We start from the raw sequence: 27104 nt of genomic DNA, 5'->3' as shown, positions 1-27104 counted from the left end.
GATCTGCATTCAGACCATTCTCATGTACAGCTGAAGAGAGAGAGAATATATTCCATGGTGACTACTGTCTGCTAACAGAAGGTGGGTTATTCTAGTATTGTAACTTAGAGAATCTTATTATACCAGTACATCATAAGAAACAAATAGATCTGACCCTGGATACATAGCAAATGTTTAGTAAAAGGGAGTTGAGTTCAATGGTACAGATATACTTGCTTATATGTACATCAGGAATGTCAAACTCAGGGTACCCCGAGGGCCACATGAGTAACAAGAGGTTGTTGCGAGGGCCGCACACAGCAGCTAATGTCACACATGTATTTTAACAGCAGTCATGAAAACAAGATATGAAGTAGTAATATGTAACAGCAACATATATTTGCAGTGCGCAACAACAACTAATATATTTAACAAAAATACAGCAAATAAAAACTAAACATTTATTTGTTATCATTTTTTTCAATCTTTTTTAGTGTTTTGTCCTGAGGCTTGACACCTCTTTGTGCTAACAATTGTTGGTATATCAGGCTCAAATGACAACGCAGTGCCTACTTTGATCAAAGATGATAAGTGGTGATCAGTCAGCCTTGTTCTCTGAGAAGATTTTGTTTCATAAAAGAAAATTATATGTTTACATATACACCCTTCATCTGCCCCCAGTTTCATGTCCCCCCTCCATCTCTGCCCCCAGTTTCATGTCCCCTCCATCTCTGCCCCCAGATTCATGTCCCCTCCATCTCTGCCCCCAGATTCATGTCCCTCCCATCTCTGCCCCCCAGATTCATGTTCCCCCCATCTCTGCCCCCCAGATTCATATCCCCCCATCTCTTCCCCCCAGATTCATGTCCCCCCCCATCTCTGCCCCCAGATTATGTCTCCACATCTCTGCCCCCAGATTCATGTCCCCTCATCTCTGCCCCCAGATTCATGTCCCCTCCATCTCTGCCCCCAGATTCATGTCCCCTCCATCTCTGCCCCCAGATTCATGTCCCCTCCATCTCTGCCCCCAGATTCATGTCCCCTCCATCTCTGCCCCCAGATTCATGTCTCTCCATCTCTGCCCCCAGATTCATGTCCCTCCATCTCTGCCCCCAGATTCATGTCCCTCCATCTCTGCCCCCAGATTCATGTCCCTCCATCTCTGCCCCCAGATTCATGTCCCCTCCATGTCTGCCCCCAGCGTCATGCCGTCCCCTCCTTCATCTGCCCCCAGTTTTGCGTTCCACCTCTATGTGTACACACATTAAACTTCTCCGACGACTCCGAGTCCTGCCTCCCCCGCCACACTCTCTCTCGCGCGTGCGCTAACAGTTGTAGACGCGATGTGACGTCATCACGTCACATCACGTCTACACAGCGAGTAGCAGCGTAAGTTTTGTACATCTGCGGCCCGCATAAAAGTCAGACTTAGAGACAAAGTTTGAGACTTTTGTGCAGGCCGCAGATATGCCTGTAAAGGGCCGCATGTTTGACATGCCTGATGTACATGACATTCACGTATTCACTTACTGTAATGTGAAAATGTCACATTGCACTGCAACACACCCTGCGTAAGGTATTTCAGATCAGCTGTCACATAGGAACATATGCAGGACAGAGAAGATCACAGCTTAAAACACAAGTGGGCGGGAGAGATGTATCAGTGCTTTGCTGCAATTTTCAGCTCCATAAGTGAGCCAGTGTACTATTTTTGGGTGCTGATCTCAGCTACGTTTTTCAGATTTTATTTGGATTCTGTTTTTTTCCACAGACTCATTGTCTTCCATTAGTTAATTGGGTTTGTGAAAATGGACCAAAGTTTAATCCTGAAAAGAAATTGGATTTTTGTACCGTAAAAAAAATTAATTGGGGGACAGCACCTAGGGTAGTAGCCCCCCCCCAACGCACACACACAGACAGTATTATACTTATTTGAAGTCCCAAGAAGAGTAACCGGGTGTCCTCCTTCTTATGTCATCACGCCTGTGTCGAGACAGAGATCACACTTTGCCGTCAGTGTAAGTCGCGGTCCCGCGGACCACAGCCTACGCTGACAGCTTTTGCCTGTATGTGCATTTGCATCGGACTCCCTGTTAGTGAGCAATCTGGCGACAGCTCGCCCTCTCTGGCACGCGTGCTATTGGTTGGCCATCACAGACTTAGGGTATAGGCCTGGCCACTAGGAGGCTGACCAAAGGAAAAACAAAAAGAAGCTCCCCCTATGAGCTATGCCCTCTCTACAGACACTACGCTAGCGAGTTTTGTACTGCAGTAGTAGGGGAGACAAAAAAGGAAATAAACCAGGAACCAGAGAACACAGAACCAAAAAGCCACCAACATGTCCTGAACCCAGAAAAGAACTAGAACAGCCCGGGCAGGCACATTAAAAAAGGTGGGATCTCAGTAAGGTGAGGTAGAATAGCGGACGCTGAGAGAGGAGGTCATGCTGCAGAGGAAGAGGCCAGGGTGTGTCTGCCAGTAGGAACATGATGTCTGTGCACTAGGCCCTGTGGGGTCAATCTAGGGCCACCAGAACAGCTGGAACACTGAGGAGGACCACCAAAGAAGCTCCCGGCATTGGAGACTGGACAGAGACTAGTCCCAAAGCACCAGAATCGCCAGTTGCAAAGGGGAAGAGTGGAATTGGGCATAAGGGATGTAATAAGGTCAGCTCCATCATACCCAAAACCCGCATGCATAAGCAAATTGCGGAGGTACAAACTTGGGGTAAGAACCTTGCCCAGCTGAATGTAAAGGACCATACACAAGTTTCAAGTATTGGGAAGGCCTAAGGCAGGATTTGTCCTTGTTGGTGAACCATCTAAACCGACGAAAGAGATCTAAGATCTGAAGACTGGTTTTCCCTTGGAGGGAGCCTTCATTAGAAGGTCACCCAGGTATGCAAGCATTGCAACAGAGGATTGTCATGATGGACACCATGACCTTGGTGAAGACCTGGGTGGGTGGGGTCAGCTTGAAGGGGAGCACAACAAACTGATAGTGGTGTAAACCCACCGCAAAGCAGAGAAACCGCTGAAGGATGCCACCACCAACCACAGGGATTTCTTTCGGACAAAGACAGATCATTTTAGTCCCTTCAGGTCCATTATATGATGAAGGAAGCCATTCTTCTTGGGAACAGTAAAGAGGTTGGAGTAAAGACCTTGGAAATGCTCTGAAGAGCATGGCAACATCCTGAACAAAGAATAGAGCAAACAGCCTGGAAGTATACTGCCACTTGAACAGGGAAGAAGGCAAAGCTGAGAGAAAAAATATTCCAGGAGGAAGGGAAGAGAACTCATTACAGGAGCTGCTTCAAACTGCTTTCACAACTCAGGTGTGATTGATTCCGGCAAGCCAGGCATCTTGATTGGGGGAAGACCTTCAGTTGGAAGGGGGCATGGAAGAAGCAGGCCTGTAGAACTTGATGTGGGACTGCCACACAGGTCTGGTCTTGAAGAAGGACTTCTTGGAGCCTGAATCATCGGAAAACTGTCTGGCAGGTCAGGAAGTGTAGCCACGATAGACACGAAGATGCTGAGATTGGCCGGAGGAACATGCCTGTTGCTTCAAATGGCATTGGCGAGGAGAGAGCTCTTTCCTCTGGTGGCCTCTGAAATTAGCTTCTCTTACCAAAAAGTCTGCCCTGTTACTCCCTGGCTTTCCGGATTCAGGTGAAGACTTGCCTTCAGGGTGTGGCACACTGTGCTCTTCCCCACCATCCTCCCGTGGAACCGTAGGACCTCAATCTCATCCTTGAGGCAATCTCTCCCCTTCGAGCCTTTGCGCGAGATCTCTCTTCGCCTTCTGTTCTAGAAGGTAGCTTTCCTGGTGTCTGTTACTTCCATCTGCAGGGTCTCTGAACTGACTACCCTATCCCAGAAGCCTCCTTTTCAGATGGCTGAAGCAACCACAGAGTTGAAGAAGGCCCGAAGAAGTGTCCCCTGGACTCCGAAGGCCCTCAGCCTCCTGAGCAGGTAGAGTCTGCTGTGGCCCTTTCTGTGCAGCGCCTCCAGGTGATCAGCCCAGTCTAGTTTATTGTTGAGGATCACGCCCAGATACTTATAGGTCCTGACTATCTCAAAACATGTTCCTTGGATCTCCACCGGGGTCGGAGCACCTCTCCGTTTACTAAAGTCCACCACCATCTCCTTTGTCTTCCCAGCATTAATCCTGAGCTGGTTCTGCTGGCACCATTCAACAAAATCCCGGTTTAAGTCTCTGTATTCCCTATCGTCGCCATCAGTGATAAGGCCTACTATAGCAGAGTCATCGGAGTACTTCTGTAAGTAACAGCTGGATGAGTTGTGCCTAAAGTCAGCAGTGTACAGTGTGAAGAGAAATGGGGCAAGAACTGTACCTTGTGGTGCCCCCGTACTACAGATCACAGTGTCAGACACACCGTCCTGGGCTCTCACATACTGAGGGCGGTTTGTCAGGTAGTCTAGGATCCAGTTGGACAGGTGATGGTCCACACCACCAAGGTTCAGCTTCTCCCTCAGTAGCCCTGGCTGAATGGTGTTGAAAGCACTGGAGAAGTCAAAGAACATTATTCTCACAGTGTTCCCAGGTTTCTCTAGGTGAGAAAGAACTCTGTGAAGAAGGTGGATGATGGCGTCATCTACCCCAATGCCCGGCCAGTAGGCAAACTGGAGGGAGTCCAGAGCAGAGCTCACTAGGGGGTGTAGGTGTGTCAGGACCAGTCTCTCTAGGACCTTCATTAGGTGTGATGTCAGTGCTACAGGTCGGTAGTCATTGTAGCCCGTCAGGTTGGGTTTCTTTGGGACTGGTACCACGCAAGATGTTTTCCACAGTCGAGGTACCACTCCCAGCTTTAGACTCATATTGTACATGTGCGTAATAATACCACCTAGCTGATCACTGCACATTTTAAGAACTCTTGCGCTTATACCATCAGGTCCTCCAGCCTTGTCTGCTTTAATCTTCATGATTTCCCTACACACCAGAGACTTCTGCAGGATCAGATAGTCAGATTTCAGTTGACCGCAGGTCGTTGGGGGTTGGGTCTTGGTGTGTGAGGAGAGGGGGGTTGTCTGACATGCTGGTGGAGAGAGCATTGACTTAGAGTCGAATCTATTGAAGAATAGATTAAGCTCGTTAAGCCACTTCCTGTCCCCTACTGTTTTGGGGTTTTTTTAACATTAAAGTTTATTAAGGCTGCATTCACACGGAGTAAACGCTGGCGTTTTTTGTGTGTTTTTTGCACATAGCGCCGCGTTTACGCCGCGTAGCGTCGCGTTAACGCCGCGTATACGCCGCGTTAACGCCGGGCAACGCCACCGCTAAATAGCGCGGCGTTAACGCGGCGTATACGCGACGCTACGCGGCGTAAACGCGGCGCTATGTGCAAAAAACACACAAAAAACGCCAGCGTTTACTCCGTGTGAATGCAGCCTAAGGATTTTTCAATAAAATTTTTAACAACAAGGGGGAAAGGGACAGAAGGGGGGGAGGGGGAAAAGACCATGGGCAACAGTCCAGGACTGGGGGGGTTCAGGGGAGATGGGGGTAAGGGGGACAAGCATAGACCCTGACGCAGAAGAGTCAAAATATACAAAGCCATAAAACAGAAAATTGTCAAGCAATAGCATCAATCAAATGCAAAGAAACAGGTACACAATACTCAAGAACACAAACATACAGCATTCTCACAGGGGTACAGAGGGAAAGAGGGATCAGAAATCGGCGGAGTGATAGAAAAAGTCCAAAGTAGCCAAGTCTGACGATGATGCCCTTCGTCAGGGCGAAGCTGGGCCATTAAATTTTCCATAGTGCGTAGATGCAGGAATTCCTTCAGCCAAGAAAGGAGTGTGGGAGGGGTCTGAGACTTCCAGAGTCTGGGGATAACAGATCTGGCAGCTACCAACATAAACCCCAAAAGCCTGCGGACCGACTTTCTAAATTTACGCATGAACAAGGAGAGGAGAGGAGAAGAGGAGCGGGATCATCCTTTAGATCTACCCCTGTAATCTGGTGAATAACCCCTGTCCCCTACTGTTTGATGCCCTTTCTTTTGCTTGTGTCCTGATATAGCCTTAAGACTGTCCCACACCTCCTAGATTTTACCCTCCCCCATCTGTAGTTCCATCTTCCACCTGTAGTTGGCTTTCCCTTCTCTGATCAGTTGTCTTAGCTGTTTCTGCACTGCCCCCAGGCTATTTTTTCCTTGAGAAGAGTTTTAATTTCAGAGTTGATCCATGGTTTGTTATTGGAGAAACACCTCACCTTTCTAGTTGGTACCGTGCTGTCCACGCAGAAATTAATGTAGTCCGTTTTGCAGTGTGTGAGTCCCTCAATGTCTTCTGGAAATGAGTCTTGAAACACTTTCCATAATGTTATATTAAAACAGTACCTTAGAGACTCGACACTTCCCTCTGACCAAATTTTCACTATACAGGTAACCGCCGCTTCTCTGCGCACCAGTGGAATGTAAGTGGGTCGCAGATGTACCAGGTTGTGATCTGATCTGCCTAGGGGCGGTAGGGCAGATGAGTTATATGCATCCCTTACATTGGCAAAGAGCAAATCCAGTGTTTTGTTGTCTCTTGTATGGCAGGTTACATACTGAGTAAGGCCTGGTAGAGTGGATGCCGGAGAGACATGGTTGAAATCTCCCGACACTAGGTGCAGGGCATGGGGGTGAGATGATTGCAGCTCGCTCACAGCAGCATGGAGGACTTCACAGGCAGCATCAGTTTTTGCAGACGGTGGGACATATGCAGCTAATACGATAACATGTGATAGTTCCCTTGGCAGGTAATAAGGTCTCACGCTCACGGCTAGCAGTTCAATATCCTTTCCACACAATTGTTTCTTAACTACAATGTGTCCTGGATTACACCATCTCTCATTCACAAATATTGCAAGCCCTCCTCCTTTGCGCTTACTGCTTTCCAGCGTCGTGTCCGCACAAAGAAGTTTGAAGCCCTCCACGGAGGCAAGTGTGTCCGGAGTGATTTCAGTAAGCCAAGTCTCTGTAAACAGCATCATACTGCACTCACGAAACTCCTGTTGATGTCTGGTCAGTGCTGTCAGTTCATCCATCTTATTCACAATTGATCTCACATTCTCCATAATGATGGACGGAATCACGTGCTTTTTGCGTTTTTTTCCTTCGCGTTTCAGTGTGCCGGATCGTTTTCCATGTTTTTTAAGTTTTCTTATTAGTTCGTGGGGCATGGTGAGAGCATGCTTGCCCTGTAGCTTGTCCTGTGGCATACTTCCTGTAGGCATAAGCTGTAATAGTGTCTCCTTAGTGTAAACCAGTCTTCCTTGAATGTGTGGAGGCATACTTCAGACAAAAGGCTCAAAAAAGATTTCTTTGAAAGTGTTTCTGCATCAATTCCAGCCCATGGTAAGTTCTTATACTAATGTTCCTTATAGTAATAGAAAAGAAGTGAAGAAAAAGGACAGGATAGAGAAAGATCAGTTTAGTTTGTAGCAGCTGTAACACAGGCAGCCACACAAGGCGGCGCCAGGAAGTTGTGTGTGTGTGTGTGTGTGTGGGGGGGGGGGGGGGGTATTGAGCATATAATACTATGGGGGGGGGGGGGGTACTGAGAAGCATATAATACTGAGGGGTAGGAGGCATACTGAGGTGCATATAATACTGTGGGGGTGGTGTTACTGAGGAGTATATAATACAGGGGGAGTACTGAGGAGCATATAATACAGAGGGGGGGTGATACTTAAGAGTATATAATACAGTGGGTTAGGGGCATACTGAGGAGCATATAATACAGTGGGGTGGGGGGGCGTACTGAGGAGCATATAATACTGTGGAGTGGGGGGCGTACTGAGGAGCATGTAATACAGTGGGGTGGGGGGCATATTTAAGAGTATATAATACAGTGGGGGCGTACTGAGGAGCATGTAATACAGTGGGGGGTACTGAGGAATATATAATACAGTGGGGGTACTGAGGAGTATATAATACAGTGGGGGGTTGATACTGAGGAGTATATAATACAGTGGGCTGGGGGGCATACTGAGGAGCATATAATACAGTGGGGTGGGGGGGCGTAGCAATTTCTAGCGATTTGTAGCAATGAGAATACATAATGCATATCAGGTATTTACATTTCGAATCATAACTGTAGCAAAATTACAGTTTTGAAGTAGCCACCAAAATTATTTTTTGGTTTGGGGTCGCCGCAACATGAGGAACTGTTTTGCGGGGTCACGGCATTAGTAAGGTTGAGAACCACTGTCCCAGAGGGAGAGCTGACAGCTTTTGCTATTCCTAGTGTCAGCCTCCTAGTGGCCAGGTCTATACCCATGATGCTGTGTCCCTAAATTACCGTATATACTCGAGTATAAGCCGACCCGCGTATAAGCTGACCCCCTAATTTTACCACAAAAAACTGGGAAAACTTATTGACTTGAGTATAAGCTGAGGGGGAGGGGGGGGAATGCAGCAGCTACTGGAAAATTTCAAAAATGAAAATGGTTTTTGGGTGCAGTAGTTGCTGGGAAAGGGGAGGGGGTGTTTTGGTTGTCTTGTCTGCCCCTTCCCCGAACTTGAGGACTGGGCTTTTTTTCCCCCACGTGGAATTCTGTCTGGCTGAATATAGGGTATCTGCAGTGCTCGTATTAACCCCTTCCTGATGGAACAGGAGCACTGCACATACCCTATATTCAGTAGATCAGGCACTGTCAGACACAGGGATACCTAATGTGTATGTGTCTCACAGTCATTTTCTACTTTTATATGTATTCTAGGGAAAGGAGGGATTCAGAACTTTTATTTATTTTATTTTTTTATTATATTTTTTAAAGCTTCAATTTTTTTCTCACTATTTTATGGGAGATTTTATACATTACTATTGCGGCTGGTCATAGAAAAAATTATTTTTTTTTTTTGCTTGACTCGAGTATAAGCTGAGGGGGGCTTTTTCATCACAAAAACTGTGCTTAAAAATTCGGCCTATACTCGAGTATATACGGCAATACAAGAATATTTATAGTGAATACACAGACCACAAATTACGCAGCCCGGTAATGGGAAAACAGTCTCAACTCATTCACATATCCTATTGGTACAAAGTTTAAGAAAACAATGAGCCATAAAGCTGCGCATGTACTTGCTGTGGTATCACTTTTTCTTTCCTGCAATTGCACTTTTTGCTGAAAAATCACAGCCCTATGTCCAGCACAAAAGGAAATGTTATTTTTATAAAACTTACCTATTTATTGGGCTATGCATAATACTTGCCAGGGCATACAAAAGATCTCCAGTGAAGGAGCACTTTAATGAGTCTCTTTTGATTTACGACTGTCATGGAAGTGAATTTATTTTTCTAAAACCACAAATCACTAACGGTACTTCCTTGCAGAAATAGAAGCTGCTCAAAATTTCAGCAGTGTCAGTAACATTGATGGTTATAGTATAGATGAGTATAGGAGCCAAGGAAATATAATGTAAATATAAATCCTGCCACTATGAAGAATAAAGCTGTTTGGGACACTAAACTACCAGTCCACCAATTCTCATCAGATTAATTCCTTGCTCCTCAGCCAAGAAATACTTTCACTGTGAAAATACCTGCTCTATCTGTCTTAAGATAGACTGCAGGTTACATGAGACACAGAGGGAGGTTATTTACACTCAAGATGAGTATCTTGTGACCTGGCTATGGAGAGGGAAGGGGAGAACAGGAAATATAGTACAGGAGATAAGAACAAAAACAGGCTAAGTCTGATGCTAGTGGTGAATATGAAGCTTTCTATCTCTACCAAGGTACTTTACACTCACCAGCTTAAGTCCGTTCTTTCTTTTATATCCCAGCTTAGTCCTGGACTGTTTGAGTGAGAGGGATATATAGCAGGTTCTCCTGTACTTACTGTGTGCAGTGTATGGCAGCTAATCTCCAATCACAGCTTAGAGAGGAATGAAAACTACAGATACAACATGCAGAGGTGGAAAAGCTGCCAAAACAGTGTAAGGGTGGGTTCTCACCTGCCCCCGGTCTCCGCTTCAGCCAATCCGGTGGGTTTCCTTCTTCTGCCCAAGAAACTGGACAGGAGATGGAAACCTGGCAGTCAATTTTCACACCCATTCACTTGAATGGATTTGCAAAGTGTCCACCCGTGAGCATGTTGTGCCTCTCCGAGGCGAATCCGTTTATTTTAACCAGACACAAAGTCGGATAAGCAGGACTTTGTATCCAGTTAAAAAAAACAAACAGTTTCACTGTGGAGAGGGACAAGACGCTCATGGATGGACACTTTGCAAACCCATTCAAGTGAATGGGTTTGAAAACTGACCGCCAGGTTTCTGTCTCCTGTGCAGTTTCTCAGGCAGAAGATAGAAACCTGCAAAGCGGAGACTGGGTGCAGGTGTGAACCCGCTCTTACTTCTAATGTATATACATGGCACATTTTCCTTTAAAATTAGATGAGGTTACAAATTTGAATTTTTTTTTTCTTGTTTTTTTAGATTAGCATGGTTTAACACTGTCTTCTTTCTCTTTAGGATGGGTTTGGGCATTTTTTCAGACTATGTATTTTTCCTCAAAGTGAACTCCTTACCCCTTAAAGAAAAGACAAAGCTAAAAAAATGGATCACTGCGAATGGAGGAGAAATTTCTTTTACCCTGAATGAGAAGGTATGTACACATACATATACAGTATATGTATATGTAGTATGTAGTTTGTTCACGTCAGTTTTTGTGGTTTGATTATTATAAAAATATTTGTAGTTTTGTTTGGAGTGAACATGTCCGAACCAAAACTGCCATTCTTCTGCTATTAGTATACTGTGGGGTCTTATCAGACCCCAGAGTAAAATAAGCGAAGGCTGTTGCTCACCTCTCCTGGTCTCCAGAATCGCTTCCTTCTGTCTTCGGTGCTTCTGCCTGTTGTGAAGGACTGTGGAGGCCTATGATTGGGCCTCAGCAGTCATGCGGGTGCTTATGTCTATGCATCACAACACCAAGTGATGCTAAATCTTCAGCGGTCCCTGACACAAGTAGAAACCCTGAAGATGGCAGAGAGTGGTGCTGGAGCCTACAATAGGTGAATAACACTGTTGTTTGATCACCTCTCCCTGACCTCCGGTAATTATACTCTGGGGTCTGAAGAGACATCAAGGTATAATAGCCGTTTTCGTTCGGCTATGTTCGGCCAAATGAGTCAAATTTTGTTAAGGTTCCCCAAATGTAATACTGTAAAAGGGGTTGTCTTCAATTTCAATTTCATTTTCCCTACTGGGAGAGCGGGTTTCCGGGTAGTGGCGGCAGAGGTAGTTGAACATCTCTCTACCTCCTGACTCTAGTCATTATGACTATTTGCATCAGCGTACAGAGCTTGACAAACGTCTGTTGAGACCGAAAACGTTTGCTCCATCACGCTCTACCAATAAACCACGTTTTGTTTGGTTGGCACATAATCGTGTGAAGCTCCTTTCTTTATCAACTGTAAAAGGGGTGTTACCTGAATAATTGCTGTTAATCGTAATAGTAAAATATCCGATTAATCGCTACTTTGTGTTCCATATTTACTATACTGTACGTGAAAGGTTCTTTGTGTTTTAGTGCACACACGCTGTTCTCAGTAATTCCGCCACCCTGAACAGTACCCAGCAGAAGAAAATAGAGAAACACAACATCTCTGTAGTAAATCCTGACTTTATATGGAATTCAGTGCAAGAAGAGCGACTTGTAGAGGTGGAATATAAGGACAATGACAAACCATGTGAAGACACCCGGGATGAAGTACAAGGTAAAGCCATCTCTATGCCAGCTCTCTAGACTGTGTTCCTGATTTGCTAGGTATCATTAAAAAGAAAAAAAAAATCAGATATTATATAAAGGGAGTCTGTCAGCTATACATTTATTATAAACCTAATCCAAGTAACTTGTAGAGGTGATTCTACAGTTTTCGAATATGTCCCTGTTCAGCTTTGGAGACCCATTTTCATGTAAATTAACACATTATTCATGTGCAAATGAGGAGACAAGTGCTTTGGCGGCGTGCCTTAGCTTGCCTTTTCCCCCATAAAAATTTGTGCCTCTGTTCCAGAGACATTCATTTATTTCAGAAGATGCAAATGAGGAGTCTTGAGGCCTGAGGGTGCTCCAAACTGCTACACCCCATACTGCCCAGGACCACCCTCCTTCCCTTGTCCTTTCTTTGAGTAACGGTCAGGGAGCTATACTGAAATCTCACCTGGCCCTGTGTTCTTGTTTTTGTGCCGCTGTATTAGAGCAGTGTGGGGTGTAGTAGTTTGGAGCAACAGAGCTGCTCTCATTGCTCTCATTTGCATATTGTTAAATATCTCTGTAACATGGGTACTAATTGTCATGGGGCAAAAGGCATTGCATTCAGTTGAGCCTGACCTATCTAAGCGAGCCTCAGCCAGAAAATTTATTATAACACACAGCAGAAAGCTGGCATGGCTTATACCTGAAATCATATGGATACCATCTGTATAATGTATTTATAGCTGACCCATGATGGTTCTGTTCACACTTTATCATAGAATCAGGAATAGTAACATAACACGCAGGATCCATCATGTGATGCACCAACAGCACCTGCCAGTCCCCATTTACTTGTAATATGGTTTGTTATATTTCACCATAGTGTCTACCATTTTGACAGTAAGTATAACGCTTCAGTCTGTGATATTCTTCCCATCAATAATAACTGAGTCACTGATGGGAGTGTGAACAGAGGATTAGAAAACAAGCAAAAATCTTTGAGACATATACAATACTCTTGCAGGCTTAGGGTGCGTTCACACAATGTAAAATGGAGCATGATCTGGCACGTATACGGCGTGTCAGAGTTTGCACGCTCAAAAATATCCCATTGATTTCAATGGGAGTTATGAGCGTATACACCGCGTTATTTTGCGCCCGGAATTTTGCGGCCGCAAAATTACAGGTGCAAAATAACACGGCGTATACGCTCGTAACTCCCATTGAAATCAATGTGATCTTTTTGAGCGCGCAAATTCTGACACGCCGTATATGTGCCAGATCACGCTCCATTTTACATCGTTTGATCGCACCCTTAGGGCCCTTTCACACGGCGTAAACGCTCGACTCATTCCGAGCTGGACACGCGAGCGCTTCTAAACACTTCCCATTCACTTCAATGGGAGTGCTCGTAAAGCCGGCTTTACGAGCACTCCCATTGAAGTGAATGGGAAGTGTTTAGAAGCGCTCGCGTGTCCAGCTCGGAATGAGTCGAGCGCTTACGCCGTGTGAAGGGGCCCTTACAGAACATTCCTATAGAGAAGATTGTGAAGTAGATTTGTGAAATTTTAGTGTCTGCAATTCTGTCAAAATGTGTAAAAGGTTCTTGAAATATTAATTTGAAACTCATTTTAATTCAAATTTGCATTGGGTTTTTGCAGAGGAGAAGAAACAACTATTTCTTGCCAAATTATTAGATGTAACCAAGAAAGATATACTGGAAAGGTAAAAATCATTATTTATTAACACCCTTTATGTGCAAAGCCCTGAATATATTTCTTTCTCTTTTTTTCTTTGTTTGCTATTCCCTGCTATTTACCACTGACGCTAGGTTCACACCTGCGTTCAGGTTTTCTGCTTGGGATCCCGAAAAATGGAAAACCCAATCCCCTTAAAAAGCGGTTACCCGCAGAAATAGACTCTAGAGGAGTGCACCCAGTTTACGTCCATAAAAATGCAGAGAGCAAAGTCCTACTTCATTAAGACTGGTGTACAAAATAACAGTCTTAATAAATCTGCCCTAATTTGTAAGTACCCCAAGATGGGAGCAATTAAAGCTACAAATAACACAGACCCAGCAACTAGAGTGTCCACTCTGCCATATTTCATCATATTTCATTCATGTGCATCCTGGAGCATGTAGGAGTTAAAGAGGACCTTTCACCATCTTGGGCACATGCAGTTTAATACACTGCTAGAAAGCCGACAGTGCGCTGAATTCGGATTTCCTGTTCTGTGCCCCTGGAGAAGAGATATCCGTGCCGGTACCGTAGCTCTTCACCGTCAGAAGGGCGTTTCTGACAGTCCACTATTAAATGGGCTATCTCGGGGACAAAAACGTTATGTATGTGGGTGCAAACTGCTGCTTGGTCACACAGCAGGGCTCAGAAGGGAAGGAGCACTGCGCTTTTTAGCTTTTGGGGTACAGAGTTAGAGGAACTTTCTGGATGCCATGTTGTTTTTGCAGAGCCATGGATCTACCAGTAAACTGGAATTCCCCAAAAAGTGACCCCATTTTTAGGGGCAGTTTTAGGGAAACTGCAAATGTGACATGGCTTCCAAAATCCAAGAATCTATGTCTTAGCATATAGCGCTCCTTCACATCTACTTCCTACTTTGCGCCCAAATGGTTGTTTATGCCTACATATACCCAGGATAACATTACTTAAAGGGGTTAGCCATGTTCATACAACAAGAAAATGGCCGCTTACACAGTATTGTAAGTGGCCATTTTCTTGTGGCCGGCGGGCATGCGCAGTTGGCTTTGCCCTAGGCCTTGAAGTTTGAAGTAAACCCCCGGAAGAAGATGCGTCAAGACCCTGTTCCTGAAGAAGATGGAGATGGCGCTGGAGAGTTCTCTCACAGTATTGGGGACGCCCCCAGTGCTGCGAGAGAACTCATTTGCATACCGGCGAAAACCGGGATTTCAAGCAAACGGCGGCCCGCAGAAGACATCTAAAGGTAGGAGAAGAATAGCCTTTCTTAAGGCTATTCCTACGTGTCAACCAGAAAAAAATGTGTGGAGATGATAGAATCCCTTTAAGAGGTTAACTATGCAGTTAACAAATGTGATTTCTCTCAAAAGAAATTTGGAAGAAGATTTGGAATTTGAAGACGATGGAGACAATGACAATATCCCAGATGATGCAGAAGTGGCAAAATACTGTTGTTTCCAAAAGGTAACATTTTTATTTGTGTTATTTATTTATGTTATAGGTCATAAATGAGGCTATTTAAGGGAGTTTCCAGTCCCAAAATCGAGTTTTTGTTCTAATAAATTATCCACAGCACAGGTTATCAGAATGTGATCTATAGGGATCTGACCACACACAGATCAGCTGTAGCTACAGCCTCAGGATGCCAAAAGTTGCTAGTGGACAGACAGTGGGTGCAGCACCAGTGCTATTCAAGTAATAGGAGCAGCTCTGCAGTCCCCCAGAAACACCGATATGATGTGGACGGGGCTGCTGTGCTGCTCCTAGTACTGTCTGTTCACTTGTAGCTTCTGGTAGATGCACCAACAGCTGATCTGTGTGGGGTCCAGGTGTGCTGTGGACAGGTCATCAACAAGAATACTCTTTTTGGGAACAAAATTACACATTATAACCTTCCATTAATGCAGGAGACTCTCCAGTCCACTGGACTATTAAAGGAGATTTCTACCATAAAACAGAATTCACATGTAAATCATTCTTCAGTTGTCTTTTTCTTTATTATAAAGTGTAAATTTTACTAAAATCTTCAAATAAACAGTAAATAGACAATCATGGACAAGAACGTCTGCCAGAACCAAAAGAGGCAGAGAAGCCATTCAGAAGGGTAGAAAAATTGTAACTGCGGTGTAACACGGCATCAGCAACCAATATAAAATAAGAGAGAAGAAAGAAGAAGAAAAATTGTCTTTTTCTATAATGTTGATAAAGTTGTTGTTCAGGTTCAGCCAATAAATGTTATTGTTTATATTGCTTCAATTCATCAAAGTTTTCCAGATCTCTGCTTGCTCTCCTTTCTTTAATTCCAGTAGATAATAATGAGTCCATGGTCATGTGATGTACAGTTCATGTTCATGTGATGGACACACGGGTGCACTTCTGATACAGTCACAGCACAGTAAGCAGACACTTGTCTTGTAACAAAAGATGCACCTGTGTGTCCATCACATGACCATGGACTGATTTTTATCCACTGAATGTAAGCAGAATGAAAAGATCTAGAAAACCGTGAAGAATTGACACAGGAAGTATATTGGAAAATTGTGCAAATTTTTATTATACAAACTATAACATTTATTGGCTGAAAATGGACAACCCCTATCTATTTATTCCCTTTCTGCATTACAAAAGTGATCACCAGACACTATAAGTCTATAAGTGTAGGTTAAGCAATTTTACCTTATTCTATTTGCTTTACAATGTAGAATTTACCATGGTTAAACATAATGGAATAGAACTTTAAATGTATTGCTCACTTTCCCGTCACACATCTTCCTATTAGACACATTGATGGTAATTTATCAAGACCAGTGTTTTATTCCCTAGTGTTATTCTAATCCGCTCTACCACCAGATACACCATAATTGTTAAGAGTTTTCCTCTTACTGTATTACCAGTAGAATTGCTCCTATACATGAATGTAGACGCTCAGCATAAATGACCAACACCGACTGTGTAAGAAATATACATAGACTTCCTTTCTGATGTGCCGTAATATTCCTATCTTACAGGATGAAGAATATGCAATTGTTGAACTGCTTTGCTTTAAGAACCAGGACTCCTTTCCATTTAGGGTCTCTACCGTTCGTGGGTTTCCTAACACATTTCAGGTAATTCCACTAGAAAAGACTGTTTATAGTCACCAAGAAACAGTTTTTGGTGTAAGAGCCTCAATGTGAGTCTCAGATATCCATTTACAATACTCGTGTATAAATGTCTGGGTATCGGTATGTATTATGGATCATGAGAGGCGTTAGGTTTCTAACCAAGGGGACACATCCAAAGAGATAAACATCAGAGTAGCATAAAAGGAAGCGGATAAGGAAGAGGAAAAGGTGAAAAAGGAAGTATAGATATGTAAATAAATCCTTGTATTGACTGATCATGAGGCCACCCAGAATCTAAACCCCGACCAACCCCAATGATTTCCTGTTCCAAGAGAATAGGGTAGGATACAGACAGCTGTGTATTGGCAGAACTGAGTTACTGCAGCTTAGGTCTCATTCAGAAAAATGGGAGCGGATCTGTATTGTCTGATTTATCCACTAAGCCAGAGGTTCTAAATTTATTTAGTCTACTGCCTGCTTTGAGAATCAATTATTTTCCAGCGCACCCTAAAATTTTTTACTTTACCAAATATTAAAGATCACAATCGCAATCATTACTTTAATTTAATTATAGCGGCCGTATGAGTCTTATCCTGTTTCTGAGTTCAAACTTACATTTTAAATGAGACTGTTTTAATGAGAGAGAAAAAACGCAACTTTATAAATAAGATTTAGAAAATCTTTTATTTTATACAATCAAACAGGGCAGGAATAAGAACGAAATAATGGACCCTTTACCACCCCCTGTAGGCCTCCAGCGCCCACAAAGGGGTGTTATCACCCACTTTGAGAAAGACTGCACTACGCAAAGAACACTGCTGTCTGCGTCTTACTCCATTCTCTGTGTATCAGATCCTGAGAGTAGCTAATCGATGAGGGTGTCGGGTGTCAGACCCCCACCAATCTGATATTAATCAATACTATCTATTTTGTGCAGACAGTTTTAATATCTTCTGTTTTCTCTCCTGTACAGAAAGAACTTACATTTCACCTGACAGACTCCGCTGAGAAGGCTTGTGAGAAACATGAGCAACGAATTAATGACATTAAAAACCAAGGATTCTCACAAATCTATAAGATCCCACTTCAGGCTGAGAACTTAGCGTCCAAAGCACTACAGAAGGTGATACTTATCGGTATCTTCATTGCTGGATGCCTCTATCTGAGTTATATTTCTGATATTACACTGATCTTTGCTTTGATGCTAATGGCACATTCAATTAAATAGCAGAAAATCTATGATTTCAGATATATTTATTGTCTAATAAACTGTTTCTTTTGTCTTTCATTATTAATATTGACTAAAATGAATTTATATTGATAATTATTTACTAAAAACAAAATGGTTATTTCATTCTGAGCAACTTTTTCCTGCATACTAATGTCCTAGATAGTGAAACAAGGTTATTGACCATGTGTTGTCGTTCATGTAAAGGTGCTGCTCGGAGAAGCCATCAATAGCACAGACTTGTCCCCAGAAGTTGCTGGCTTGGTTGAGTCTATTTGGGTGGATTCGGTTGGACATTTGGACTCTGTACTTTCACGTCGTGTTGAAAGCATCAGCCTAAATGATGTAAGTAACCTGGGGATTAGGTGAAAAGACTTTTATTATTATTTTATTTATATTTTATTAATGAAGTATAATATATGCCGCTCTACATAAGTGAAGATGATAATAATTGTTATTTTCTTCTCAAGCTTAGTAAAGCTGAAGGAATTCTACGCCAGATCCGAAATGCTTTAGTCAAGAAGGATAAAGGAGAAGACATTTCTCAGATGATGCAAGAGTTCTATCAGTGTATTCCACACAAGGAAAAGATATACAGCAACATAGATATGAAGTTCTTGACGGTTAAGCAAGACTTATGTCAGGTACAACATAGGTCCTTTACAGACAGATGTAGCCGCATGTACTTATGTCCTGTACAATCAGATTGGACAATCTAATATGCACCAAATGTATCACGCTGCATGAAACAGTTGATGCATATTCACCACTTACTGGTTGACTTTCTAGGGTACGTTGTCACATTTTAGACTATGCTGCTTACAGCTAAGTGAGGTAACCTGTTAAGAGAGACGTATCAAGTGTCTAACGCACATAATAAATGAGTTAGGAAGGAATTTCAACTTGATTACAATTCAGGCAGAGTTTAGCATATTTAGTCCCCCATGTTTACAGTTTTCACTTAAGTTTATTATCATACATCATAATTTTATGGGTATATGAGAATTAGCTACGAGTACTTTGTAATGGAGCAAACTCCTTTCAAAAATCAGTTACTAAAAAGAACCTTTCAGCACCTCCACCTATTCCAGTTTTTACCAACTGTCAGTGGGCACCTCTCCACTGATTCCAACACAGTTCAATTTTCTGTGTAGACCCTGCCGATCATAAGCAACAAGCGCAGTTACTTTAGGTGCTTGATGTGCTATTTAGCCTCTGTAATGTCAGAAGGGCGGTGTCAGGCAGGGAGTGTGATTCAGAATCCAATCAGTAGCAGCCAGTGTCAGAGCCAATGGCAGTCAGTGTCAGAGCCAATGGCAGTCAGTGTCAGAGCTAGTGTCAAAGCCAATGGCAGTCAGTGTCAGAGCCAATGGCAGTCAGTGTCAGAGCCAGTGGCAGTCAGTGGCAGAGCCAGTGGCAGCCAGTGGCAGAGTGAGTGGCAGTGTTAGAGCCAGTGGCAGCCAGTGGCAGTCAGAGTTAGTGGCACCCAGTGTCAGAGCCAGTGTCAGTCAGAGCCAGTGGCAATCAGTGTCAGAGCCAGTGGCAGCCAGTGTCAGAGCCAGTGGCATCCATTGTAGAGATGGTGGAAGGTCCTCTTTAAGGTATCCAATAAAGAACATTGGATTAAAGGGCTGCAGCAACATTCACAGCTATCAAATAAATGTTCCTGTGTGCGTTTAGACTTCTGTTTGAAAAAAATATTGATTAAGACACATTGGTTGTTGTGGAAATAAAGGGAGTCTGTCTCCAGAACCCAGCATATAAACCCAGCCCTGCACATAGATAGGTTAGGGTCACCTGAATCAAGCTGAGTTTTCCCTTTGTGAATTGGTTCTTCCATTGTCAATATATTAATGTTTTTCTTAATATGTAAATGAGCTCTTCGGAGCAACAAGGGCATTGCTGTTGATCGATATAGATAAGCAGCAACACCTCTTTGCTTCAAAGATATTACTTGCATATTGTAAACAAACAACAATATCTCAGCAGTGGAGTCACTGATACACAAGGAGAAAACAATTGATTCAGGGAAGCCAAACTTATTTACAGGGCTGGGTTGATATTCTGAGGTCTGGTGACAGGATCCCTATAAAAAGAATATCCACTCTTCTTTATTTTCTTATGGTTCCCTTCTAGGTAATTCGGGACATGGTTAATTTCTGTGAGTCTAGCTTATCTGGACACATCCCGACCTCTACTGCCAAATACCAAGCACTCAGAAGCAGAATAGAACATATTGACCCAAACTCTGCAGAGTTTCATCAGGTGAAGCAGGGAATTCTGGATAACAACCACAGGTAGGTTACAAAGACATAAGGATTAGGCTTATGGGCAAAGATTTCTTTTAGGTGCCATATTTAGATTTTGTGAGACACTGATCTTAAGTACAGCCATGTACATGGGAATTATGTTACAGGAGGGTTGACTGAATTTTATGAAAATATCACATATACAATAATATACATGCAGTAATAGATTTGGAACAAATCTCTAGGTGTGGCAGACAAGTTTATCTTCCTTAAGTGTCACAAAATGTAATTTTAATTTTATCAAATAATTTTAAGATTCCTTTTAGCCATGCACCATGTTCAAAAAAATCAAGGTAGATGTGACAAGTGTCAAAACACATCGAGTTACTGTGCACTGGTGTTAGCAATCTGGTTCATACTATCATTGCAAAAACTTTGGTGTTTCATCTACTATATTTTATATACATGTACCAGTCTTGCAAATATATTCAAGATCTTGTCTTCAGGGTTTTATATCTGTTACTTGACATAAGCTTTCTTGCAGACAGAATACCCCAGTCCCTCTCTTAATCTGTTATCCATTAGAGATGAGCGAACACTAAAATGTTCGAGGTTCGAAATTCGATTCGAACAGCCGCTCACTGTTCGAGTGTTCGAATGGGTTTCGAACCCCATTATAGTCTATGGGGAACATAAACTCGTTAAGGGGGAAACCCAAATTCGTGTCTGGAGGGTCACCAAGTCCACTATGACACCCCAGGAAATGATACCAACACCCTGGAATGACACTGGGACAGCAGGGGAAGCATGTCTGGGGGCATAAAAGTCACTTTATTTCATGGAAATCCCTGTCAGTTTGCGATTTTCGCAAGCTAACTTTTCCCCATAGAAATGCATTGGCCAGTGCTGATTGGCCAGAGTACGGAACTCGACCAATCAGCGCTGGCTCTGCTGGAGGAGGCGGAGTCTAAGATCGCTCCACACCAGTCTCCATTCAGGTCCGACCTTAGACTCCGCCTCCTCCGGCAGAGCCAGCGCTGATTGGCCGAAGGCTGGCCAATGCATTCCTATGCGAATGCAGAGACTTAGCAGTGCTGAGTCAGTTTTGCTCAACTACACATCTGATGCACACTCGGCACTGCTACATCAGATGTAGCAATCTGATGTAGCAGAGCCGAGGGTGCACTAGAACCCCTGTGCAAACTCAGTTCACGCTAATAGAATGCATTGGCCAGCGCTGATTGGCCAATGCATTCTATTAGCCCGATGAAGTAGAGCTGAATGTGTGTGCTAAGCACACACATTCAGCTCTACTTCATCGGGCTAATAGAATGCATTGGCCAGCGCTGATTGGCCAGAGTACGGAACTCGACCAATCAGCGCTGGCTCTGCTGGAGGAGGCGGAGTCTAAGGTCGGACCTGAATGGAGACTGGTGTGGAGCGATCTTAGACTCCGCCTCCTCCAGCAGAGCCAGCGCTGATTGGCCGAATTCCGTACTCTGGCCAATCAGCACTGGCTAATGCATTGTATTGGCGTGATGAAGCAGTGCTGAATGTGTGTGCTTAGCACACACATTCAGCTCTACTTCATCGGGCTAATAGAATGCATTGGCCAATCAGCGCTGGCCAATGCATTCTATTAGCTTGATGAAGCAGAGTGTGCACAAGGGTTCAAGCGCACCCTCGGCTCTGATGTAGCAGAGCCGAGGCTGCACAAGGGTTCAAGCGCACCCTCGGCTCTGATGTAGCAGAGCCGAGGGTGCACTTGAACCCTTGTGCACCCTCGGCTCTGCTACATCAGAGCCGAGGGTGCGCTTGAACCCTTGTGCACCCTCGGCTCTGCTACATCAGAGCCGAGGGTGCGCTTGAACCCTTGTGCAGCCTCGGCTCTGCTACATCAGAGCCGAGGGTGCGCTTGAACCCTTGTGCAGCCTCGGCTCTGCTACATCAGAGCCGAGGGTGCGCTTGAACCCTTGTGCAGCCTCGGCTCTGCTACATCAGAGCCGAGGGTGCGCTTGAACCCTTGTGCACACTCTGCTTCATCAAGCTAATAGAATGCATTGGCCAGCGCTGATTGGCCAATGCATTCTATTAGCCCGATGAAGTAGAGCTGAATGTGTGTGCTAAGCACACACATTCAGCACTGCTTCATCACGCCAATACAATGCATTTGCCAGTGCTGATTGGCCAGAGTACGGAATTCGGCCAATCAGCGCTGGCTCTGCTGGAGGAGGCGGAGTCTAAGGTCGGACCTGAATGGAGACTGGTGTGGAGCGATCTTAGACTCCGCCTCCTCCAGCAGAGCCAGCGCTGATTGGTCGAGTTCCGTACTCTGGCCAATCAGCGCTGGCCAATGCATCCCTATGGGAAAAAGTTTATCTCACAAAAATCACAATTACACACCCGATAGAGCCCCAAAAAGTTATTTTTAATAACATTCCCCCCTAAATAAAGGTTATCCCTAGCTATCCCTGCCTGTACAGCTATCCCTGTCTCATAGTCACAAAGTTCACATTCTCATATGACCCGGATTTGAAATCCACTATTCGTCTAAAATGGAGGTCACCTGATTTCGGCAGCCAATGACTTTTTCCAATTTTTTTCAATGCCCCCGGTGTCGTAGTTCCTGTCCCACCTCCCCTGCGCTGTTATTGGTGCAAAAAAGGCGCCAGGGAAGGTGGGAGGGGAATCGAATTTTGGCGCACTTTACCACGCGGTGTTCGATTCGATTCGAACATGGCGAACACCCTGATATCCGATCGAACATGTGTTCGATAGAACACTGTTCGCTCATCTCTATTATCCATAGATTCTGTGATTGTACCTTTATCCATTAGTAATGTGTGACATTTCTGTGATATGTGACTTGTTTCTTCTTCATTCAGCAATAGACAGTTTAATATCCTAAGAGTGTTCCGAGTTGGGAGATTGAGTGAGGCCACTAACTTCAAGAGTGACCTGGGAAATGTCAAGTCTTTGCTCCATGCTTCTTCACCATGTAACTTTGTGGGGATCCTCTCACGGTGAGTTCACATATGGGTTTTTGTCCTAGTTGTTTTGGGGATTGGCCCCATCTGGTTAAATCCGTCACAGCTAGCTAGCAGGAGACTTCAGTAACATGGCATATGTACCTACATCATAAAGGGGGAGTTCACACGGAGTAATGTGCCACATGATGTGGCACGTATACGGTGTGTGAGACTTTGAGCGCCGTATACGCTCCCATTGATTTCAATGGGAGCCGGGATCGTATACGCCGCGTTATTTTGCGGCTGTGATTTTGCGGCCGCCGCAAAATAGTGCCGCGTATATGGTAGCGGCTCCCATTGAAAACAATGGGAGCGTATACGGCCCGCAAAAGTTCCCGCACCGTCTACGTGCCACATTACGTGCCAAAATACATTGTGTGAACCCAGCCTTACTGTTCACTCCTGCTACCTAGCTCTTATGGATCTAGTCAGTTGAAGGTCATCTGACCGCAACGTTGCAGCATATTTTTCATCTACAGCTTGGTCATTGTTTGTCCTGATGCTTTACCTGGTGCATCATTTTTTTTGTACAAAAACTTCCTATTATGGAGTCACAAATTAAAGGATTAATTCTTTTCTCCTGTGTGTGCAGCTAAGTTACTACTTTACAGAAGAAAACAAATTCTTATATATATTAAATCACTTACAACATTCAGTCATTTTAGTCAAAGCCCTTGTAGAGGCAACAACTAAAATGGGGCTGAATCCAGTGCATGTCCATAATGTCCTAGGATTACTTCTTACCGATAACATTTTGTATGTTTTAGTCTTGGACTGTTTTATAGAATATTTTCTATATATTCTGTGTCCTCTATAGTGGGCTTATGCTGCCAAAGATGATTGTCGAAGAATTTGGTGGTGAAAGGACGGACATTGGAAACCTGGGAAGTGGCATTTATTTCAGTGATTCAATAAGGTTTGTATGAAAATCTGATAATATCATTATAATCTTGGGCAATGATGGAAATGAAGGATAATATTACATCAGTAACTCAGTATCTTATTAATAAAGGTTTATTAGCTTGTATCACTTTGTTTAGTTTTGGAAATAGAACAGTCCACATTCTAAAGGATGTGACTGTATAGGTTGCTGTGACCCCCATTGATCAGTAGAGCAGGTTCCAGAGCCCCCCATTACTCCTTACTGAAGGATTGTAGTGAGGGTAAGTATAAATATGGAGGTGGTGACCTGCTACCTGCTGGACACCTTTATTCTCTTTACCTTTATATATGGCCTGGGAATGTTTCATCTGACCCATACACTCAAGAGGTGACCTGACTTTTGTCTTCATGTATTTTATTTCAATGTTACCCTAGGAGTTATATTTTTCTTTTCTTCATTTCCCACAATAATACGATATGTTAGCCTAGTAAGAATGGTGGATACATCTTAAAACATATATTTGGTTACCCAGTATTTTTTTTTTATCTCCAGCACAAGTGTAAAGTATTCCCAGGCAAGTGATGTCACCGGATCGCGACTTTTGGTCATCTGTGATGTGGCTCTAGGTAAATGCAAAGACGTGTTTCACAGAGATTACACTATCACAGAACCACCCAATGGTTTCCACAGTGTGCATGGCGTCCAACGCAAGCATAGCGTAACATCAGACTTTACAGTAAGTAGTGTTGGCTTCATCATTATCATTATTCCTCTATAAGTACTAAACTGATTGTAAATTACAGGATCACTGCAAATATTACTGAATTTATATGTTTTTGGGAAGCAAGATTAACAGTAATATTTATGAGCAAAGACTGCGATTCACAATATCATTTACCTTCCTTTTCTTACATCCCGTTCAGGTTCAATAAAAAGTATAGTAGCATAACTTGGGGCTCGCTAGTAAAGGAAGGCTCACAGAGCTCCATTGTTGCTATTATGATTAATATGGCTGAATACTGACCAATGCAATGTACTTTTATATTGAGCAATTGTTGTGTTATGTTATATTCATTATAAGTAGTGTATACCTGTTTACACATAACAATGCTGATAATTTTGCATCCCTTATTACTGTCCCTTATTACTGTTATTAATGGCCCTCAGTCCCATTGTGTGAAATGACGTTCTTTGTTATGTATGTCTGTATCTGAACCCTATAAATTGTACAGTGCTTCGGAATATGTTGGCGCTATATAAATAAAATGTATTATTATTATTATTACTGTTTGTTCGTTGATCAGCCACATAGTGAGAATGACTCCTATACTCTGACACCATGTGGTATCAACAAGTGGACAACCCCCCAGCCAACTATTAAAGACATTTTCGGATTTTCCTCCGCTTTGTCATCTCCCTTTATTCTGCCACTTTTCCCCTTCCCCACATCACTCATCTTTTCCCTTATTCACTAACTACACCTCACCCATGAAAGAAAATGGAGTTATGTCCCCAATCAGATATGAAGAAGCTTTGTGACTTTCTTATATACTTTTTTAGGATGATGAATATGTGGTGTATAATGTGAATCAAGTACAGATGAGATACATTGTTCAGTTTTCCACTGATGGGGACAATGTGGACCTACAAAAAGAATCTTTGTTTATTTCAATGGATAAAACCCCCGATCATTCTTCAAGCCTGGCAGAACCATCAGAAGGTAAGAACTGTTGAAGAAGCTGTCCAGTTTCTTATTCCCTATTAATATATTATGAGTTCATAGAGTGAGTTCCTTTCTTCGGGATCCTCATCTCTTGGCCAAAGCAGACGGACAGGCTACAAAAGATTGTCTCTCATTCTAGAGGACCCGTCCTCTCCCACATTACAAAGACACTTTGATATAATTGGGTTCTGTGTAGTTCTGAAGAATTATGAATGGTTTTGCTCACAGGTAGGAGATGTTTTGTACTGAAGCATCCTGTTATTTGGCCCATATTTTTTTATTTTTTTTTTACAAACTGGATATAAATTGATGACTTATCGTTGGGCTATGCCTCAGATCGCCTCATGGAAGATGCCGCTGCCACCTCAAACAGGTGATCTATGGGGGATCTATTGTAAGGTTCATTAATTAATAATTCCTGGAAAACACCTTGAGGCATTTTTGATCAAAATATATTAGGATTGTAACATACAAACACCGCATTAAAGTGAGTTTTCCTGTTTAACAGATGTCTCAATAGACGATTTACCTGATGACCAGGCGACAAAAGGTGGTCTAAAAGGCAGCGATGGACAGCTAATCCCTCTAGAAAGCATACATGTCAAAGCTCAATTGATGGACCTTGCAGCTAAGGTATATATGGCGTTAATATACTTTGCAGTTCATAAAACCTAGAATTTCTCAGATATATCAGCTAATAGTATATTTTTTTACCCCAGGTGGTGATGTTTCAGACCTATAAGAATAATTCCACCGTCCCTATTGAAGCCAAGTATGTTTTCCCTCTGGACAGTACAGCGGCCGTATGTGGGTTTGAGGCTTTTATCAATGGGAAACACATCATAGGAGAGGTACAATACTTGTTTGGTTTTATTTGGACTAAAGATTTTTTTCCAAGGAAACATATAGTTTTTATTTCTATGATGTACATTATTCTCCATAGGTAAAGGAAAAGCAGAAGGCACATCGTGAGTACAGGACCGCTATTCGTGAAGGACATGGGGCTTATCTCATGGATCAGGATTCTCCGGTGTGTTTCCAAACCACTTCATTGTCTCCATTTTCATTTTTGAAAAAACAATCTTTATTGTGAAGTAGAGAATTAAAACCAATGTATAGGCTTCACTCATGAAATTGTTACTACAGTCAGGATGCTTGGACATAGTAAGGAGCTGAAGTAAAGACCCTAAAAGTATTACAAAGATACATAACTTTATTTACTTCAAACCTGAAAATCCATTAACACTTCAATTTTACAAGGACACATAAAATAAGGGGTAGACGAGAGAGGATTGAGCGAGTAGTATTCAATCGAATACCCCCCTTTGCATAGTTATTGGTGTACTCGGTCGAATACCACGCAGTAAACATTCGATTCCCCTCCCACCTTCCAAGGTGCTTTTTTTTACACCAAAAACTATGCAGGGGAAGTATTCGATCGAATATACTCGCTCATCTCTAAAGAGGAAGC

The 27104-nt window shown here is 43.2% G+C and overlaps 1 protein-coding gene across 3 annotated transcripts in view; it reads left to right on the top strand.

Annotated features, from left to right (window-relative positions):
* The window catches only part of LOC142195934 (protein mono-ADP-ribosyltransferase PARP4-like), an 825676-nt gene continuing 798572 nt past the window's right edge, over positions 1-27104 (top strand). For all 3 annotated transcript variants that reach the window (XM_075266048.1, XM_075266050.1, XM_075266049.1), the window contains exons 1-17: positions 1-81; positions 10475-10607; positions 11535-11721; positions 13364-13427; positions 14788-14881; positions 16426-16524; positions 17495-17644; positions 17957-18094; positions 18220-18393; positions 19886-20046; positions 22884-23021; positions 23845-23943; positions 24463-24646; positions 25471-25630; positions 26142-26266; positions 26353-26484; positions 26577-26663. In XM_075266048.1, coding sequence (XP_075122149.1) covers positions 10476-10607; positions 11535-11721; positions 13364-13427; positions 14788-14881; positions 16426-16524; positions 17495-17644; positions 17957-18094; positions 18220-18393; positions 19886-20046; positions 22884-23021; positions 23845-23943; positions 24463-24646; positions 25471-25630; positions 26142-26266; positions 26353-26484; positions 26577-26663 — 2124 coding nt within the window. In that variant the 5' untranslated portion in view covers positions 1-81; position 10475. The remainder of the gene's footprint in view (positions 82-10474; positions 10608-11534; positions 11722-13363; positions 13428-14787; positions 14882-16425; positions 16525-17494; positions 17645-17956; positions 18095-18219; positions 18394-19885; positions 20047-22883; positions 23022-23844; positions 23944-24462; positions 24647-25470; positions 25631-26141; positions 26267-26352; positions 26485-26576; positions 26664-27104) is intronic.

This window comes from Leptodactylus fuscus, chromosome 2 (genome assembly GCF_031893055.1).
Source record: "Leptodactylus fuscus isolate aLepFus1 chromosome 2, aLepFus1.hap2, whole genome shotgun sequence".
NCBI lineage: Eukaryota > Metazoa > Chordata > Amphibia > Anura > Leptodactylidae > Leptodactylus > Leptodactylus fuscus.
The sequence above is the reverse complement of the archived record's forward strand: the minus strand, read 5'-3'. Positions and strand labels throughout refer to the sequence as shown.